This window comes from Cavia porcellus, unplaced genomic scaffold, assembly GCF_034190915.1.
Source record: "Cavia porcellus strain 051 isolate PalLab524CR breed Dunkin Hartley unplaced genomic scaffold, mCavPor4.1 scaffold_15, whole genome shotgun sequence".
Lineage (NCBI taxonomy): Eukaryota > Metazoa > Chordata > Mammalia > Rodentia > Caviidae > Cavia > Cavia porcellus.
Window position 1 is genome coordinate 74,561,916 of NW_026947498.1, and position 20,014 is coordinate 74,581,929.

General features: G+C 53.3%; 1 protein-coding gene across 4 annotated transcripts in view; it reads left to right on the forward strand.

Moving 5' to 3' along the window:
• Positions 1 to 20,014, forward strand: part of Mtmr14 (myotubularin related protein 14) — a 45,126-nt gene that overhangs the window by 22,128 nt on the left and 2,984 nt on the right. For 2 of the 4 annotated variants that reach the window (XM_013146328.3, XM_003464133.4), the window contains exons 8-18: positions 4,425 to 4,495; positions 5,301 to 5,375; positions 8,179 to 8,245; positions 9,337 to 9,422; positions 9,628 to 9,704; positions 9,909 to 9,945; positions 11,867 to 11,937; positions 12,544 to 12,602; positions 12,767 to 12,905; positions 13,543 to 13,722; positions 19,551 to 19,706. In XM_013146328.3, coding sequence (XP_013001782.1) covers positions 4,425 to 4,495; positions 5,301 to 5,375; positions 8,179 to 8,245; positions 9,337 to 9,422; positions 9,628 to 9,704; positions 9,909 to 9,945; positions 11,867 to 11,937; positions 12,544 to 12,602; positions 12,767 to 12,905; positions 13,543 to 13,722; positions 19,551 to 19,706 — 1,018 coding nt within the window. The remainder of the gene's footprint in view (positions 1 to 4,424; positions 4,496 to 5,300; positions 5,376 to 8,178; positions 8,246 to 9,336; positions 9,423 to 9,627; positions 9,705 to 9,908; positions 9,946 to 11,866; positions 11,938 to 12,543; positions 12,603 to 12,766; positions 12,906 to 13,542; positions 13,723 to 19,550; positions 19,707 to 20,014) is intronic. The other 2 variants (XM_005001102.3, XM_063225216.1) reach the window with 1 other exon arrangement.

Here is a 20,014-nt window from a genome sequence, read left to right on the forward strand (position 1 = left end):
ACTTGGGAGAATTTCACTCCAAGTTCTCCTTGACTTGAGAGTTTGTGCTGAGAACACTCTGGTGGGCTTTCCTTTAAAGGTGATTTGTTTCTTTTCCATAACAGCTTTTAAGATTCTGTTCTTATGTTGAATTTCTGGAATCTTGACTGATATGCCAGGGTGTAGATTTTTTTGATCATTGCTAATTAGAGTTCTATGTACCTCACTTATTTAAATGACAGATTGTTTTTCACAACTAGGAAAGTTTTCTGTCACAATGTCTATGAATATGTTTTTATTGTCATTTGTGGGATCTCCTGCTTATTCAGTGAGTACAATTAATATTAAATTATTCTTCTTTGTCTGATCTAGTCATGTTGGATTGATTTCTCGTGGTCCCTTGCTAGTTTTGAGAAATCTTTCTTTCCTTGTCACTACCTGCAAACCTGTCTTCAATTTCTGAGATCCTGTCCTTGCATTAGCCTAATCTGCTTTTTATACTTTCAGTGGAGTTTTTATTCTCCTGGATAACTGTTTGAATCTGCTTTAGGGGTTCCATTTGTTTCCTGTGCTGTGCTTCCATAATTTGCTTAAGCTCATATATATATATATATATATATACATATATGTTATCTGTATCTGCTCTAACATTGCTAAGCATGGTATATATTTTGGCAATCTCTATAGTTATTTAAGAGATTATTTCTGATTCATTTTTTTCCGAGAGCCTCATTGAATTGCTTGTTGTTACCACTTCAGAGAGACCTGATGGGGGGACTTTAGGACTGTCCCACTTCATTGCCCCCTGAGTTTGCCTTTGGTGAACTGGATTTCTGGGGTTGCATCTTGTTTGTCTTCTCATTTTTCTTTTTTAGTTTGATTCCTGGGATGATGCTTGTAAGTTGCCTATGATGGGTTGCTTTATTGGTGCTATTTAGGACTCTTCAGAGAAGTAATCATCGCCTAAGTTTCATCCAGCCATAGCTGGTTTTTGGGTTTTGATCTTATCTCTGTAGTTAGAGATGAGAAGTTGTTGCTCACTTGGCCTAGGCCCTGCTTCTTCTGCACTGTGCCACCATGTTTTCTGTGACCCTTAGTCTCAGTCATGGATTATCAGGGCCAACAGCTGTTTAGAACATTTACGTCAGTTCTGGCTATAGTGGTACCAATAGCATCAAACACAGCTTAGAAAACAACAAACTGAGCTAACCCCTAATTTACAACTGTTAACCTTATGAACTAGATTTGTGATTATATAATAAAATATAAAACTGGATCATTATATGTAATATATAAGTCCAAAATGTGTCAGTTTTGCCCTTGGAGTTAAAATTTTAAATGGATTAAAGAGAAAATAGAGAAACAGAAAAAGAGAAAGAGATTATAAGTAAGATTAGAAGACAAAGATGGGTCCCACCAGCGTGGGAAAACTGGTGCAGAAGATTGAAAGGAAAGAGAAAAGAGATAAAAGAACAAAACAGAACCACACCCACATACAGAGTAGAAACCACTCGCACACTCATAAAAAAAAATAGAGAAAAATAAAAAACAAACAAGCAAGAAAAGAAAATAGAAAAAAGTGTCCTTCCAGGATTTTCTCTGGTTTCACTAGTAGACAGCCTGTGGAGACAGAGCCACAAGTCATGCCCATCTATCCCAGTGAGCCAGCCACTGCTCTAGCTGACCTCAGCAGGCCTGCCCTGAGACCAGACTCATGGGCTCACTGCAGTCGAGCGGTTTCCGTGGATCTGCACCCAGCTAGGAGCTGCTGGAGGGAGCCAGCAGTAGTTCTGGGTTTGTGGATTATCTGGCCCGACTCCAAAGTGGCTCCTGGCTAATCACTTTTGTGGGAGAACCGAGTCCACTCACCGCCAGCCGTGTAGACTCCCTTCCATTGTCATGTCTGTCTGCAGAGTCCTCTGGGGTCACCAGCTGCCTCTGTCACCATGACCATGTGTCCCCAGATTCCAACAGCTCCTCTCACACAGTAAGTGCAGCTCCGAGCAAAGACACTGCCAGCTACTGCCTTCCTCATTGAAGTTTTTCTTTGTACTCTGTATTCCAGCATCTACACCTGTATTTTTAAAGAAAAATGACTGGTATCCAAACGAAGTCCCCAAGTGTACCCTGCTGCCTTTTAAGGAATCCCAGTGGGCCTTGGAAGGACTCTTGACAGTCTGACAGGAACTGCAGTGTGTCGGGTCTGGCTGTGAGTCTCTGGGCCTCAGGCAGGACCTTCAGAATGAAAGGTGTTCTGGAAGCACTTTCCTTGAGACACCGGACTACCCTCTGCACCATCTAATTGGCCTCTTCCTGAGCAGGCTTTCACTGTCGGCCTGCTTGTCCTGCTTCCCTCTGGCCTGCCAAGGGGTGCAGAAGCCTTTTCTGGTAATGAGCATCAGGCATTGCCCAGGGCTGTGCCTTTTAGTCTGCCTGCTCCTCATAGAAGCTGCTTCTGCACTGTAAGCTTTCGGAGCTCAGCCAGGGCTCTCAAGCACCAGGCCTCTGTCTGGTATTTATAATGCTGCTCTCTAGTGAGGCACCCTTGAGCAGGCTGGCAAATTATAGCTAAAGATTATTTCCTGGCCTCATGCTCAACAGCAAGGCCTGTGGGATTAGAGCACAGAAGTAGATCTGGGATACAGGGACTGTGTCCCCAGATCTTCCTTCCTTCGGGACACTGCCTGTTTTTCCAGGGCAGCCTCACATAAGAGGTAGGCCCAAGGGTTGCTGCAGAGTTTCCTGTGCATGTTGTTGGCTGGTGGTCATTCCCACAGAAGAGGGGCGCTTTGGTGTCCTCTGGGACTGCATCAGACTTGCAGTGTGACCAGAGCCTCTGGTGTCTGGGAGCTCCAGGATAACTGGGTGGGCTCAATGCCAGTGGGAGCCCACGGGTGACTGGGGCTGCCTTATGCTGCACTGTGGCCACCCAGTAAGTGTGAGGCAAGCCTGGGGGGTAGGCTTCCTCTGATCGCAGCAGCCAGGCAGGGCACCACCCCAGGGCCGGGCTCCTTATGAACATTAACTGTTTCAACCTAAAAGTCACTTTACAAACAAGAAACCAAGGAGTAGGGCCGGAGATGTATGTAGCTTAGTTATAAAGCGCTTGTCTAGCATGTGCAAGGCTCTGGGTTCCATCCGTTGCACTGGAAACAAGAAAGAAAAAAGGCATACGAGATGTTAACCATCTTGTTCTTGGTCATAGGGCTCCCTGAACAGCTGAGATTTGGAGCTGGGAATACTGGGAAGCCCATTCTGTCCTCTGCTCCTCTCCTCTGGAGGCTTTACTCTGCTAGAGTTGCTCAGGGCTTTTCTAGCAGGTGGTGCACAAAGTACCTCTTTGCCTGATGGTGGCATCAGTTTGAGCCTCTCTGAGGGTTCAGGCACCATCGACATCTCCAGCACGTCAGATGTTGAGTCCTCACTTAGACCAGCAGGCAGGTATTGCTGCCATGTAGAACTGCTCGAGGCAGCCTCTGCAGCTAAGCAGAACCTGAAGAGGTGTTATGGGCTCCTGTGTAAGCCATACTTTTGTCTGCTAGGGTTGGCACTGCAGGGACTGGTTGTCATATAGGACCTCCAAGTGATACAAGGGAAATGATAAATGTAACTCCCCTTGCTAGGTGTCTTACACCCCAAGTTCATGTTCCCCGGAGTCAAAGAATGAGTTTAAGGAACAGCAGGTTAACAGTAGGAAAACTTATTTGGAAAAGAAATGAGGTGTAGGAATGGCTCCTAAGAGACAGGAGGGGTCTCGAATGGGCTGCCAGCAAGCCCACTTCTTAAAGAAGTTTTATAGAGCAAGATCACAAGGTGGGTACAATGTGGGACAAAGTTATGATCGAGTGATTAAGATTACAAGTAGATCCCTTTAGGTAATGCTGATCCAGTGGGAGCAGGTCATACAGCAAGTGTGCCTGGGTGACACCACTGACCTTGACCGGTAATCTGTATCTTGTCTCTAGTCTTAGTCTAGGGTGGGAGGCGATGGCTGTCGCACCCCTAATGAGATGATGTTTATAACACAGGAAATCTCTACAGGGCAGTGCCAATCATCTCAAGCTTCCGTTTCTCCCTGAGGGAGGTGTGTCAATCTGGCCACTGTGACTGTGATCCTAGGAGCCCCTCCAGCCGCAGTTGTGCTGTGTTCTCATCTTCGCACTGACCGCCTTGAGGCCCAGCCCCGGCTGACTGCCTGGGATGTTTCTACCTAACCTAGCTGTCTGTGATAGCAGGGCAGGGGCTTACAACAGGGCAGTAACTGGTGACTGGTGTGCAGAGAAGTGGTGGGTGAGGAAGGCAGGGCCCATGCCTTAGACCATCAGCCTCAGCTTCGTGGGAGCCCTGGGTGTGGAGGAGCTCACAGGACTGAGACTCAGCCAGGGCTGTCTCAGGAGACACTGGACCGAGCCATAAGGTATCGCAACTCTGCCTTTCTTTTCCAGGCTGTGAATTTTTCAAGGAATATAAGGACCGGGATTATATGGCAGAAGGGCTCATATTTAACTGGAAGCAGGTACGTGCAGCAACACTCAGCCTGGTCCCCGTGTTTCTCTATGAGGAAGGCCAGCGAGAACACTGATTTCCTCCGGGGAAGTGTCTGCACCGTTTACCCTTTTCCTTCCCTTTTGTTGCCTGAAGGAATCTCCTTCTCTTTCCCTTTTCCTTGTTTTGGTACTGGGAATTGAACTCAGGACCTTACGTTTGCCAGGCAGAGGCAGGTGCTTAATGTCTTCAATTCTTTTTCTTTTTTTTTTTTCCCTTTTTTATTGTCGTTCTTTGCTGGCCACTGAACCCAGAGCCTTCACACTGAGCTCTATCCCTGTCCCTTTTTTAATTTTTAAACTTCTATTTTATTTTGCCTAGGCTAGGCTCAAACTCATGACCCTCCTTCCTCAGCTTCCCTGGTCACTGAGGTTACAGACGTGTACCAGTGTGTCCAGCTCTCCTTTTCTTTGAAGGCCCTTATCCAGGATGAGTAGGGGAAGTCCTCTCACTCCTTTGCTTACAGTGTGAAGACCCAGCAGCATCTCGTTCCCTCCTGTTGGCAGCACAGGTGAGGACCCGCCTGGAGGCTGGCTGGTCTTGCCTGTCTGCAGCAGACACTTCAGTGTGACAGGACAACCTCAGTGGCCCAGTGCTCGTGTCATGTGGTGTTTGAGCCCTTGGTGCTAGTGTAGCATAGGCAGCTGGCCGGAGAGAGCAGTGCTGCAGAGGGTATCCTGCCTGTGGTAGCCACAGCTTTGGGGCAGTGATCCATCTGTCACCATGGCCACCTCTGGTGTTTAGTCCTTGTCTCATAGGTGTCATTCTCTCCTCAGGACTATGTTGATGCTCCTTTGAGCATTCCTGACTTCCTGACCCACTCTCTGCACATTGACTGGAGCCAGTATCAGGTGAGCACTGAGGAGACGGGCTGCTCTCCCCGACTCCGGGGCAGGAAGGTGACCGGGCTGGTGTGTCGCAGGTGCTTCTCCCACAGGGCCTCTCTCCAGTGCTACCCAGCCACTTGTCTCATTGGGCCTCCTGCCCTGTGGGGTGTCTCTGTGTGTGTGTGTGTAGCTGGCCTTGAATTCACGGTGATCCTCCTACCTCAGCCTCCAAGTACTGGAATTACAGGCACACACCATCACACCCAGCATAACCTGTGTCATCTTTAGCTAAGGCTTAGTTCTGCCCCCCATACTGGGGTCCCAGGGCTCCACCTTGCCTCTGCCTTCCACATGATTGTAATCAATTTTAGCATTTCCGAAAAGCCCTATTATAACCAGTTGAGGCTTTGGGGAATTTCTAGACTCAGCCATATGGCCTCCTTGTGAGCCATGACTAACCCCTCAGCAAGTCTTTCCTGCAGTTAGCCATCCCAGATGTAGTTGGCATAGTTGGTGCTCAGACCTGACCCCCTCATGCCACGTCCATCAGCACTCCACCCTGGGGAGACTCCGGTGCCTGCCTTGATCCTGTGAGCACTGCACATCTGAGCAGGGACCTCCTGGCGGAGTAACCAGGAACAGTGGGAGGCGCTAGTGAGAGCCCATCTGGTGGTAAACATTGAGCTGATAGTGGGGTCATCATTGTCCCCCTGCCATGGAACCCACAACAGATTCCCTCGGCACACAGTCCACAGCCCCTCCTCGACCTGCCCAGGTTGAGCATCCCGGCCTGACCTGTTGTGGGCTCCTCTGAACATCTAGCCATGAGAAGGCCTCCTCCCAGCTGCTTGTGGGCGGGTGGGCCTCCCGGGCTCACAGGGTCTCCTCTCTGTGCCGGAAAAGCGTCCCCCTTTCGTTTACACTCCCCCGTGCTACCACCCCTGCGAAGCCCTCCACAGTAGTCAGTGCACATAGGTATGGCTCTGTCGTCCCTCCTCTGACCCTGTATGGCTGTTTGACACCTTGGTGTCCCCCGGTTCCAAGCCCACAGTACCCATACAGTTCGCTGTCAGCTGAGGGGGAGGAGGGATGACTGTGTAATGTGAGCAGTTGGGGTTATGCATCGTGCTGCTCTCTAGTAACAAAGGAGTCCCGGACCCTTGTGTCTTTGCTCTAAGCCACCCTGGGCTTTGCTGTCCCCAGGCTGACCCTGACCATAGCCAGCAGTAAGAGACATTCAGCACCACCTGGTCCCTGAGCCGTAGAGAGACAGAGACACCAAATAGCCTCTGTTGCCTACATGGCAGATTTTGACCAGCAGACAGCCTAGCAAAAAGATCAGAGCTGGGCCTTTGGAAGACCAGCCAAAACAGGTACTCCAGACAGGAACAGGTAGCAATGAGGTGTTCATTGGCTCTGCTCCCCAAAGCATTCATGGTGTATACAGCCTCTCAAGGTGTGTCCATGCTGAGTGTGCTTCAAGCCCTAAGCCCATGCAACAGTCCTCTCGGGCACGTTTCTTACTCTGCCATTAGAGCAGAATCTCCTTCAGTGCAGCAGGTCCTTTACTCGGCCTCGAGCCTCTCTCCCTAGTCTGGCTCCTTGCTCAGTCAGGCATACAACCTGCCCAGACCATTGGCACCTTTGGAGCCACCAGAGTAGTTGGCACGCACAAAGCTCCAGGCCTTGGCCTCTGCCCCCGCCCAGCTGCTTTGGTCTCCCCAGCACACTCAGCTGCTCCAGCTCCTGCTCCCTAGAGAATGCATCTCTGGCAGTGTGCCATCTGACAAGCTGGGCTAGATGAGGTGAGGGACCCTTCTGCCGGGACAGGCAGTGACTTCATTAGCGCAGCCTGCTGCAGCATCGTGGGAGCTGCTGAAAGTAGGTCGGCGCTCTCCTGGGGCCTGGGGGGTCAGGGCCTTGAGCTTCTGTTACATTTCCAGGGAAACCATTGCAATTACAGGTGCCTCGGCTAGTGTCGCCCCACCCCAACCCCACCCCGCACAGCTCCAGACTCGGCTAGGCAGTCACGTCCTAAGAGAACAGAGGCTGTCCCCAGCACGGGAAGAGGGCTCCATAGAACTGGGTCAGGCCCCACTGTGGAATCCCGGATTTGGAGTGGGCGGACTCAGAGCCTCTCATCTAGACTTCCTGCCTGGACCAGGCCTGAGGCTCCACTTTTTTTGCTTTTGCTTATTTCCCATCTTCTACCTCATGGGCTTCCTGTTATAAATTTTGTCTGCTCAGCAAATGGCATTTATTATTCATCAAACGACAGTATGTAGTGAGCAGCAGTAGAAAGCGAATGAAACGTTTGCAAAAGCCAACATCTTCATTGGTTTCTGGGCTTGGTGACTGGTGAAGGGATGATTGATCACCAGCAGGCACTGCTACAGGTATCAGGCTCTTTGTTCACTTTATCGAGTCCTTAACCGCACTGGGCCTCTGAAGTGCCATCGTCTCCATTCCCTAGTGGGGGGCTGGGGCTGGGACTGAGTCCTGGCCTGCAGACCTCTTCCCGACTCACATGTTGGGCTAGGGGCACCCACTGAGCAAGGGGCACCGGGAGAGACAACAGCAGCTCTCAGCCGGAGAATGAATATATTAGATTATCTGGGGCTTGAGACCTCTGGGCCAAGATCAAAAGCTTTGGTGCCAGGAATAGCACTGATATTTTTTGTGGTACTGGGAATTGAACTCAGGAGTTCATACATGATAACCATGTGCTCTCCCGCAGAGCTGCACACCCCACCAGTGTTTTATTTTTAAAAATATTTCAAGCCTCAGGATCTATTCCTAGATCTTTTCTCTCTCTCTTATCTAACAGAGTTGGGACCTGGTGCAACAAACACAGAACTACCTGAAACTGCTGCTTTCCATAGTTAACAGCGATGGTGAGTCTCTGGGTACCTGCACCACATCCCTGCAGGTGCTCCCAGCCTGTGTCGCCCCCACTGGGATCTGCTGGCATTGCATTACCTCTGTCAGTGGAGAGGAGCTGCGGTAGTCCCTCAGATCACTCAGGCTGGGCCAGGGTAGTGCACTGAAGCCTTCCTCTGTGTCCTCCCAGCTCTGGAGACGAGGTAGCAACAGTTACCTTCTGGCTCCTGCTTAGGGCTGCCAGGCAGTCAGCCAGCATTCGAGCTGCACACCTTGTCACTGGGCACTGTGTGTTAGGGTGGGGCTCTGCTCCAGAAGAAGGGGGTCTGAGCTGCCAGGTTCCGGCCAGGCGGCCCCTGGCTACACACAACCAAGGCACAGGTGCCTTTTGCTTGCTATCCCTAGGGTTGGCCAGCTCTGATTCCCAAGTGGTGAGCACTTTGTTGTGAACAAAGTGAGGGTTTTGTTCCTCACTTGAACAAGCAGAATGATCAGACCCACAGAACCAAGAAGGACCATGAGCAGAACCAGACATCTACTATGAAGATCACCCATGTCTTAAACCAGTGTCTCAGTAGTCTCGCGGCCAGTAGCCATTGTAGACTTGTCCTGTTGTCCAGTGCCACCAGGGACAGTGACCCTGGCATGTGCTTATTGCCCAGTGTGGCGCAGGTGCTGTCCTATGGGCAAAATGGCGTGGGTTGAAGTCCCACGGGCTGTCCTGCACCTGCAGGGGCTCCTGGAAATCGTGTCCAGAGCATTGAAGGTATTAGCCCAGGATACCAAATAGCATGGAGTCCCAACAGCCCCATGCAGTGAAGAACTATCCCACCTCCCCAAGAGGGGAAAAATGTGCCCCACCCCAAAATACTTATGATGCCCTCCCAAGAAAGGTTGGGCAGGGACTGTCCAGGCTGGACCACTTCCTGAAAGGCCCGCTAGAGCTGCGGCCAGAGGAAAGGATGCTCTGGCCTCTTGGGACTGTGCTGGAAAGCACCTTGGGGAGGCCCTAAGAAGAGGAGACAAGGTTAGCCAGGCCGGGGTGGCTCTCTCTCAATTGGCCGTCTGATTCTCCTTTGGGCTCCTGTCTCGGCTGGCGGAGCAGATGACAGCGGGCTGCTGGTGCACTGTATCTCAGGCTGGGACCGGACCCCCCTCTTCATCTCCCTGCTGCGCCTTTCCTTGTGGGCGGTGAGTGTGGGCAAGGCCCCACCAGCTATGCCTACAGGGTCACTTAGGATGCCCCAGAACGCAGGGAGGATTTGGGGTAAGAGACCCACACAGCAAGTGTTGTGCTCCGCCTTGTTCCTGCAACAGTGCTGGGTCTGAGAGTGTTCTCCCTGGGATGGAGGGCAGGCCAGGTCGGGGAAGACAGCTTTCTGATCTCGTCCTCCAGGATGGGCTCATCCACACGTCCCTGAAGCCTGCTGAGATCCTCTACCTGACTGTGGCCTATGACTGGTTCCTCTTCGGGTAAGCCTTCAAGGCTTTTGGGCAAGGGGTGAGACAGTGTTGTGGTGCGTTTCTGCATGAGCAGTGGCGGCTCCCCCTCTGAAGGACCAGAGGTGCTGACCAGCCCTAGTAGTACCCTGGTGCTGGACACATTGTGTCCTGAGGCCAGGTTCCCCCGTCATACCTTGGTGCTACCCCACTGACCCTCTTGCCCTCCTTTTTCAGGCACATGTTGGTAGATCGGCTCAGCAAAGGAGAGGAGGTGAGTGCCCCTCACAGGCTACGAGCACAGCCTAGGCCTGGCTCAAGGGACAGAATGGCCTTCTGTGTGGTTCCATGGTGTGAGGCAGGTCCTTGGCTCAGGCCCCGGGGCAAGGTGGCCTGGCTCAGCGGCCATTGTGGGCTGCAGGCTCCCCAGGCCAGGCGTTCGTCGTGAACAGTTCCCCTGTACAACCTGCCATCCTCTCCTCCTCCTCTCTGGCAACCTTGTTTCCCATGCTGAGCGCAGGAGCCAGTTTCATCCTCATAGCTGAAACAGAAGTTCCTCTGTCTTCTTGGCCCAGTGCAGGGCACTCTGTGCCCCACTGTGATGTGGGACTGCCTCCAGAGGCTACTCATCATCCCTTTGAGTGCTCAGTGCCCACGCAATCGTTGCCTGCTTGGTGTGCTGTTTTCCCAGCATAGGCACCTGAGGCAAGCTGTGTCCCTGGCTGCTCTGCCTATCTCCAGGGTGACCTTGGGCAGTGTGCTCAACCTTGAGTCTCCTGGTGCCTCGCTGAGAGACCTAGATGCCCAGCACAGAGCGTCCATGGCGTTGTCACATTCAACCCCCACCAAATCTTCCTAAAGCATCTCTTCTCTTTTGGCCTGAGCCTGTGTCCTTCCCGGGCATCTGTCTTATCTCGAGCCACTGCCTTTTGTTCCCCCTCTCAGCTGCTCTTCTCCCTCCCAAATCCCTTCTTCTGAGCACTTATCACATCTGCCAGGGTTGCAGAGCTCATAAGCCTGCTCCTCAGAGGCCTTCAGGAGCTCTTTTAGAAACAAAAGACTTTGGAATTGAAATCTGGGTAGAAAACCTTTGTAGCCTCTCAACTGAGGATGTTGCCAGAGGCTCAGGACATTCTGTCCTGCACACCATCTCCCTCCACCCCCCAGGAGAGCCCAGATGCTGCCTCAGACACACAGGGCAAAGACGGGACTCAGTGCAGCCTTGCCGTTACCCACAGAAGCCAGTCCTTAGCTGAAGGCTTGGTCTTTGGGGTGTGTGCTTTTCTCTTACCCTCCTAGAGCTGCCACCCAGGCTTCTCTTCTCATCCCTGCCTGAGGACTTGGGAGTCTGGTGGAAAGCTTTCATCTTACATAACGCAACATTTTCACAAGGGCCTGAATTGGTACCCTTCTGCTCTTTGAGGAAACTCTACGGGACCCTGTGGGAGAACATGCAAGGGGTCCTGGCCGCAGCTGCCGGGTCAGTGGGCTGGAGCCTCCTGTGTGTGGAGGCCCCTGGACTAGGGTCCTGGCCAGGGTTTGCTGCAGGCATGGGATGTAGAGTGTCCTGCTGCCCGTCCCATTCTTAAGACTTGACCCTCATAGCTAGCTAGGGACCAGGGCCAGCTCCCCCTGCCGAGGGCTCATGGACCTGTTCAGAAGTGCCCCGTGGGAGCCCTTTGCCCACCGTTGTGCTCCTGCCCTGTCATCGCTCCCTGCCCCCCTCGCCTCCCTCCCTGCCGTCCTCCCTCTCGGGGCTCTTAGAGGAGAGGTAGGGAAGCTGCTGTTCATCCTTTTGCCAGGTGAGAATGTGTGCTGCATTTGAAGAGGCTTCGAGTACTCTGAATTGACCTTTTACAGTTTCCAGGAAGGAAACATCTTGTTTCCTCACCTGACTCCTCTGCCAGGACCTACGAGCCCTCCCCACCATCCGTGCTTTTGTGGACTGGAAAATTAGCTTGGGGACTGGGTGTTTAGCTCAGCGGCTTAAGTGCCTGCATGGCAAACGTAAGGTCATGAGTTTGATCCCCAGTGCCAAAAAAAGATAGAAAATTGGGGCGGGGCGTGGTGGGGGCAGGGACCGCACTGCGCAGCAGGGTTTGTCCAGAACTGGTCTCAGCGTGGTCTCAGCCACGTTGCTCCTCTCACTGGGAGAATGCCGTCTTTTCACACTGTGCTGCTTTTGTCTGCTTCAGATTTTCTTCTTCTGCTTCAATTTTTTGAAGCATATCACCTCCGAAGACTTCTCAGCCCTGAAGACCCAAAGGTAAGCAGCAGAGCTTGGTAACAGTGGCTGCTGTCACACTGGATCGTGCACGCCGAGAAGGGCTGCTCCCGGCATTTGGGTCTCACCACCTCACTGGGCTCCCTTCCCTGCTGAGGGCTGCTGGGTGAAGAGGCGATTTCGTCTGGTCCCGACTAGCAGAGAGGCTCAGGTGATAAATGATCTCTGGCACCCAAGAGTGGAGCGCGTGTTGCTCAGGCAGGACCCCCACTCCTGTGCCCTTGATCAGACAGCCTTTGGGGACCACCGAAGGCAGCCTACCAGGAAGCAGAGGCCTGCTTCCAGGCGGCTTCGCTGGCCGTTGCTTTCAGGTCCTATGAGAGCTGGCAGGCTTTTCGCAGTTGATTTGCCTTCCAGTACAATCCAGTCTTGTCATATGCGGGGGCAGATTTGGATTCTGAGGCCCAACTGATGAGGATGTAGGCTATGTTGGCCTCGGGTATCTGCACATGCATGGCAGACAAAACCAGATGGGTGGTGACCGCTCCCTGAGTTGTAGCAGGTTGAGCTGCTTTCCAATATGGTTGGGGTTAGGGACAGGAGGCCCCAACCATAGCTAGAATTCCATGCTCTGAATATTCTTTCCAGGAGGAAGAGTCTGCCGGCACGGGATGCAGGCTTCACTGTGGAAGACATCTGCATGCTGAGCTGAGTCCTGGGCCCCAGATGACCTTTCTCAGCACAGCTTTCTGAGTGTACATTCTGTCAGAGCTGATCCTAAAGCTGCTTTGGCCAGCTAGATGATGTAGGGGAGGTGGGGACAGTAGTGGGTAAAGACAGCTTACTGACCAGCGGCCTGGCCTCTTTTCAGGGCGAAGAGACCGTGGCAGCACCACCAGCCTTGGCAGTGACTTTTCCCTGGTCATGGAGAATTCACCAGGTGCTGTAGGGAGCTTCACCTATGAGGCTTCGGAGCTGGTCCCTGGAGGTGCACAGGCTCAAGCAGCTTGGTGAGGGACAGACTGAACCACACACCCACAGCTATGGCCAGGGCTGCAGCCCCAGGGAGTCCTAGGAATAAAGGGGACCCTGACGGAAGGCCTGGGAGCTAAGCTCTGTTCCCTGCTGTCTCACTGGGCCTCAGAGGCAGGCAGCCGTCTCTTTGGTGAGGGTGCTACCTGGGGTAGCCTGGGAGCAGAAAGGGTAGGGGGCTCCCTGTGGGATCAAGGAGCAGCAGGGAGGCCAATGTCAGAGGAGGTTTGTGGAGGAGCAGGCACCCTGTGTTGTATCCTGGGTGTCTGGGGGAGAAGACAGTAAAAGGTGAATGCAAGATGAGAGGAAGCAAGTGCAAGCTTGCTCAAGGATCCTTCCTCTGCAGACCCCAGACGAATGCTCAGCGCTTGGGTAGTGTTTGCAGGGAGGGTAAGAGGAGGCAGTTACTAAGCCTTTATTAAGCGTTTTCCGGCATGCTGTTCCAGGCTGGTGGACCAGTGTGATCTGAACACTTCTGTCCACCGAGCCCAGCTCTTGCTGCCAGTACTTGAGGGAGTATTGGGATGGAAGACATGAAGCTGGGCCCTGGACACAAGAAGGCTGTCAGGGCATGCCTCAGCTGGCCCTGCCAACAGCCCTGCTCTTCCTCCACAGGAGGAAGAGTCACTCGTCCTCACCTCAGAGTGTGCTCTGGAGCCGGCCACAGCCCTTGGAGGACCGCCTGCCTTCTTGCCAGGGTCTGATTGAAGCCAAGTCATCCAGCTCCTCATCCTCAAACCATTCTGACAACTTCTTCAGGATGGGTAGCAGTCCCCTGGAGGTCCCCAAGCCCAGGTGAGGCGCCCCCTGGCCCTGTGGTGGAGGCCACCAGGCTTCCCTTTCCCACTTGAGCTTGTGTCTTAGGCAGCACCCCAGCAGAGGCCAGAGGAGATAGACTACCTCACGGGCCGACCATTTAGAGGATGGGCTGATGTTTGGACACAAAACAAGGGCTCATTGTGGAGCAGTCTGAGATTTCTGCCTGGAGCCCTGGCCAAGCCCGGGAGCAGCTAGGAAGTACAGTGATTGCAAGGTGGTGGACAGGAGTCCAGCTGCCTCTACATGGCACTCCTGGCAGGTCTCTGCCCCCAGTACTGCCCGGTATGGGTGGAGAGTTGGGTCTCTGTACTCTGGGCCTCTTGGGCTCTGACATTCCATGCTGGCATTGGCAGGCATGGAGGGAGCAGATGATAAGAGCAGGGCTGGACATGTTGTTGGGGTTCAGACAGGGTGGCACCTCCAGGTGAGCAGAGCGCTGGGCTGGTGCGCTTTCTGGGAGAAGGTGAAGCTGAGCATGGGGCTGAGGTTCAGACTGAGGGTCAGTCTGGCACTTGGGGAAAGCATTTCCCCAGAGACTGTCAGGGTTTCCATTTATGCCCCTAAGGACTGAATCCTGTGAGTTGTTTTGTTTTCTAAAGCTTAAGAACATCGAGGCTGGGGATATATAGCTCGGTGGCACAATGCCTTCCCATCCAGTGCAAGGTCCTGAGATCGATTCGCAATACCAAAAAAAAAAATCAAGCCCCTCAGGTGAGAACAAAGCAGTTTTAGGACTTAAGAGACCCTTACTGTTAGAGTAAAAAAGCAGGTTGGACCTGAGTCTCAGAATCTGTCTCAGACTCCTGCCCAGCACTGCTGCATAATTGTGTGACTGTAAGACTCAGTTTCTTTAGGAATAGGCCTGTTCCAAAAGGAAACTTTGCAGACCTTTGGCAACTCTGTCCTTCTCTGCGCAGAAGCAGTGGGGGGAATCAGCTGGAGGGAACGCAGGACCATACTGAGGTGGGGGTCAGGCGCCTACCCTGCAGGGGACCCTTTCGGCTCAACACCAAGTGCTGGCACTGAGCATGTTCATACGGGTCCGGGGAGCTCGTGCCCTGCAGGAAGTTCATGAGTGTAGCAGAGCAGACCCAGCGTGGGGCAGACAGGTGCACAGTCCCATGCCCACTCGCATCCTGCATGCAAGGTCACAGCGCCTGCCTGCTGCCTCCCCCATCTGCACGCCCAGCTGTGCTGTGCCTGGGGTTGCTTCGAGCTGCGGAGGCACAGGGGACCCTTGATGTCATGGGCTGCAGCTCCTGCTCAGGGTTCTTGCCTCTTTTTTGCCTCTGCAGTGTTGCTGGGTAACTGGGAGAAAACTAGAAGGTTCCTTTTTTTCTGTCTAGGTCCTGCCCCTTCCTGGCTGCCAGCTGTGGGGAGCTCCCCCACTGAGCAGCTCTGTCACCTTTTCCACACCCCTCTTGGTCAGTCCCTCCTTCCAAAAGGTGCTGTTGCTGGCATGGTGTTTGTTTCCTTCAGTCTCATGTGTAGTTTAGGCTCTGTGGCCCACTTGGGGTGGCCTCCAGGCCCCCCTCAGAGACAGAAGGTGGGGTGCATCCACCTGGCCTCAGCACTGCACCTGCAGCTGGCAAGGCCAAGTTGAAACAGGGGCTGTGCCACAATGCTTCCAAAGCTCTGTGCCATTCTGTGAGAGCCAGGCTGGCCAGTCAGGCCGTGGGTCCTTCTGAATTAGAGGTCTGTTTGCCAGAGATTTTAAAAGGCTATATTACTCAGATTTGGAGCATTCTAATTGTATATTTCCTTTACATTAAAATTCTTTTATCTTAAAGTGCCTGAGGGACCCTGGCCCTAGTTTCTCCATCTGGTGGGTAATTCTGGCCCATCAGATCTTTAATTCAGCTGGAAGAACTGTGCGGAAGGAAGCCTCTTGGTAAAGCTATCTGAGAGCCAGAGGAATCCTGCAGGGTATGTGCTCTGCATTCTCCATTCCTGCCTCTTCAAACTGGGACTCCCCCAGATGTGCTCGGCAAGGATTTCTTCACTTAGGATTAGATGTTGTCAGCTTGAGGAAGTTCCTGTGGGGTGCTGATTCGTTTGATTGGTTTTTTGTTTGTTTTTGATTTTTAATTGTTGTGGAAACAGGGTCTGTGTAGTCTAGGTGGGCCTTGAATTCACTAGGTATCCCAGCCTGGCTTCCACCTTGGAGAGTTCTCTGCCTCAGATTACAGTTGTGCAGAGTGTTGGTTTTTCTATATCCCAGATCACTTTTCTCAGCAGAAAGGCTGGTGGCTTTCTAGTTGGATTAGCTGCCACAGAAATGTCAGCCACAGTACTGCAGGGACAGGACTGGTGCTCAGCTCATTTGCCTACCTGAACCCCTGCACAGCTCTGACTTGGAGGCCTTGTATGCCCTGCATTTAGACAGCTTTAGGGTGCAGCAGTTGCTGGCGTGCTGTGTCAGACTTGGGGAAAAGTGGGGCCACCCTCAAGCCCAGAATGCAGCAGAGCTGCCTGGAGAGTGCAGGAGCTTGACTGAGGGGAACCCCCCCCCCCCAGCCTGAGTAAATAGCTGAACCAACTTCGTGGCCCTTCCGTGGGCAGCTGCTCTCAGCCCGTGCTGCCTGCTTCCTGCTTGTGATGAGCAGTGGGCTGTGTCTGTAGCAGTGCAGGAGGGCCACCGTTCCAGGCCTGGAAGTCCCAGTTACAGGCCTGGCAGAGACAGCATGGAACCCAGAGGCGTCTCTGAGGGCTGCCATGAGAGCCATGTGCACGTGTGCACCATTTGAGGCTAAGCTGATGAGGTCCCAGGCTGGTTACCTGGGTGTGGGCATTGAAGGGGGAAGGCCAGGTTTGGTGGGTGGTACAGAGCCTCCTCCAAGCACAGGATTACAGGATTTAAGCATGGTCCCTTTCATGACTCCTGACATATCACTTGATTATGGATTTCCATTTTCTGCTCTGTGGAATCAGGTGAAAGTGGGGACTCCAACGCCCTCCCTAGTTGTGTGCCTCAAGCCATTTGTGCAGCCTTGTTAGGACAGATATTTCAAACACAAGTAGCAGAGAGCACATCTCAGACTAGGTCAAACAGGGGGAGCGTATGTCAAACGCTGCCGGAAAGAGTCTTCAGTGTACCTTCTCAGAGGGAGCTCTGCTGCCCCAGCCCCAGAACCCACTCTGTCATCATGGCTGGAAACATCCAAGCTTTATGCCAGGTGGAGGCCACGCCTTGAGGTGCCTAGCTTGTATTAAGAAGAAAGATGAATGTGTTACTGGCCAACATGGGGTCAACTTGGTTTCAGTGATAGCTTTGTCTTTCCTAGCTGTGTAACTTGGAAAAAAATTCCTTTTCTTCTGAAATCAGTTTTTTTAATCACATTTTTAAAGTGGGAATGATCTGTTCCCCATTAGTTTGGGTTTGAATGGAACAAATGCAAGAACTTTACACAGAAAGTGCTCAGCCTATCCACAGACATTCAGTAACCGTAGCTGTAGTTGAAAACCTGGCATCAGTCACCTACAGCTGCATGGGCCACATCCCTGGGCAGGTGGGTACAACAAGCACCCCTCCCAGACCTCTGCCTCTTACCTCAGCATGCTTGTACCCCCTCCAGAAAGGCCTGGCTGGAAGACCCTGCACCCTGAGTTCCCCTCTTGGCCCATGGAGGAAGGTCCTGGCAGTCTCAGGGAGCCCCATCCAGAGTGGCTGTCTAGACCTCCACCCTGGCTTCCCAGCGTTCCGGGCTTCCCAGCCAGAAGCTTCCCCATCCATCCAGAAATAACAGAGAAGGCGGAGCTCACCTCCACTCTGCATGCACTTTGCAAGGGGTGCAGGGTCCATGTCCTGGGATCCTGTTAAAGCCGCTGTGTGATGCATGAAGCTGTGTCTTAGCTGCTGGAAGCACTTCCTCCCTCCAGAGTGTGGGCGCAGGTCTCGCCTCTGTGACGGGCCTCTCCAGCTAGCTAGCCCAGATTGCTAGGAGAGCTCCTCTCTGCTTCCCACTGTCCCTTGCTCTCAAACTGGAAGCTGCATGATTACTATGCCACTGTTCTTTGACAAAAGCCTCAAGTAGAAAAACTCATTTGGAACCTGTGAGTTTATTCTTGAAAAATTTCAGGATCTACCAAAAATGGCTGCTCACCGAGCGCTGCTTTCAGTCCCACAGAGGTGAGAATCCTGTGCTCCTGTGGCCTGGTGCCACTGCTGGGGCAGTAGGAGAGAAAAGGAGGTGGCTGTCCCAAAGAACAGCTGTAACGGTCCCAAGACCTGATTTCCTCAGAGCAGCAGTCCTTTCAGACAAGCTTGGGAAGTGGCTTTGGGGTGTAAGAAACTCCCATGTCCCACTCCGAGTACCGCATCCAGCCAGCGTCCTTACCTCTACTTGTTGGAGACGGTCTCCCCAGCCCACCCAACCCCAGCCAGAGCTGGGATGTGGCTCTGTCTTTGCAGCTGAGTGGTAAGAGACTCGGAGGTGGCTGTGCCTCCAGGAGGTGGTGCTGGCTGCAGGCTAGCAGACCCCAGAGGAAGCTGAAGGCAGGCCTTCCCTGGGGCCCTCAGATACACAGACTACCTGCGCTGGCCAGGCTTTCTCTGTAGAAACTGGTAAGTTCTGCTTTGTGGGGCCTGGGGCTTCCCTTAAGCAGCAGAGCGCACCCTGTTCCCAGTTGTAGTGCCTCAGACTGCTCCAGAGCACAGCAGGAAAGATGTATGTGTCAGGGCTGAGTGTTGTGGAGGGCTCTAGTTCCTGGGAGCTTGAGTATGGAAAGTGTCTTCCTCATCTGTAGGGGGCTCTTTCAGGACAGATGAACATGGCTTCTCCAGCCATGGGACCTCGGGCAAGGCCCTCAGCCTGTCTGGCTGCCATTCCCATCTGGAAGAGGTGATTAAGGCTCACTAGTGCCACACATCTGACTACAGCTGCCCTTGGACACCTGCTCAAGGGGAAACCTGGCTCAGGGGCTGCTGGGGCTGTCACCTCAGCCTGGGGCCCGTGACTCCACAGCTGGGTGAACCCAGGGCAGCAAGGGCTCCCTGCCCTGCCACAGCTGGTGCTTCAGCCCCGTGTCCAGGTCTCTGCAGGAGCCCCTTCCACTGTTCATGAGTTCAGAAGTGACACATTCCATGCCTGGGGCCTGAGGCCTGGAGGTAGGGGTGCTAACATCTCTGACTCCTGCCCTGGCTGCCAGTTGCCACCCAGGACAGGAGAGGAGGTGGCAGCTGCAGTGCCAGTGCGGCTCTCCTCCCAGCACCCCAGGCCTCCTCAAGAAGAGGCCTGAGGAAGCTGTCAAGTTGCCGCCCTGACTCATCCCTGCCTTCTGGGCGTGGCTGGGCTTTGCTGGGCTTTGCTGGGCTTTGCTGGGCTTTGCTGGGCTTTGCTGGGCTGATGCTGGGCTGATGCTGGGCTAATGCTTCTGAATACAAGCTGCAGCTCCCAGAAGGCGCTGCGGAGGAAGGGGACCTTAGGACTCGCATCCCCTCTGCAATCTAGGTCACCACCTCCACAGTCCCCAGCAGCTGTTCTTGCCAGTGAGATCTTAATGCGGGATCTGTACATCTCAGAGCAGTCCGCCTTTCTTTGGGCTCTGGAGATGCCACTTACTGTCGGCCTGGAGGCACCCTGTCCCGGGCTCTGGATCTGGCTCTCTTGTCACCAGGCTTTTCTTGAAGTCTGTACCATTCACCCTCCTGGACAGAGCCTTCCCCACAGTCTCCTCTTTCTCAGTGACTACTTAGCAAGTATTGTTTGTACTTTAAGTGGCAGGCCTTCAAATGCTCCCCATGCCCGGCCACCTGTCAGGCCTGTGACTGACTGCATCATCTCCCCTCCCTGTCTCTGCCCCAGGTCAGTGGACCATCCCCTGCCCGGATCCTCTCTGTCCACAGACTTTGGCAGCTGGCAGATGGTAACGGGCTGTGGCAGTATTCAGGAGCGGGCTGTCCTGCACACAGACTCCTCTCTCCCTGTCAGCTTCCCAGATGAGCTCCCTAACACTTGTCTGTAAGTATCTTAAGAAGGCAGTGCTGCTCGCCCAGTGCAGCCTGCCCCTGAGGTGTGAAGACCCTTGGGCCGCTCAGCAAGCTTGTTAGTCGTCCTGTTCACTCTTCCTAGCCTCCAGGGCATACCCTGAGACAAAGCTAGCTGGGCTGTAACTACAGACAATGCTTTTTCTGTGCAAGCTTTGCCTGATGTGAGAGCCCTTTGAAGGCAGAACAGTGGGTGACGTGAGCAGGCAGGCGGGTGTATACTGGAGGCCAGAGCCTGTGCTCATCCTCAGCAGAGCCCAGACCTCCCCCACACCCTAGCTT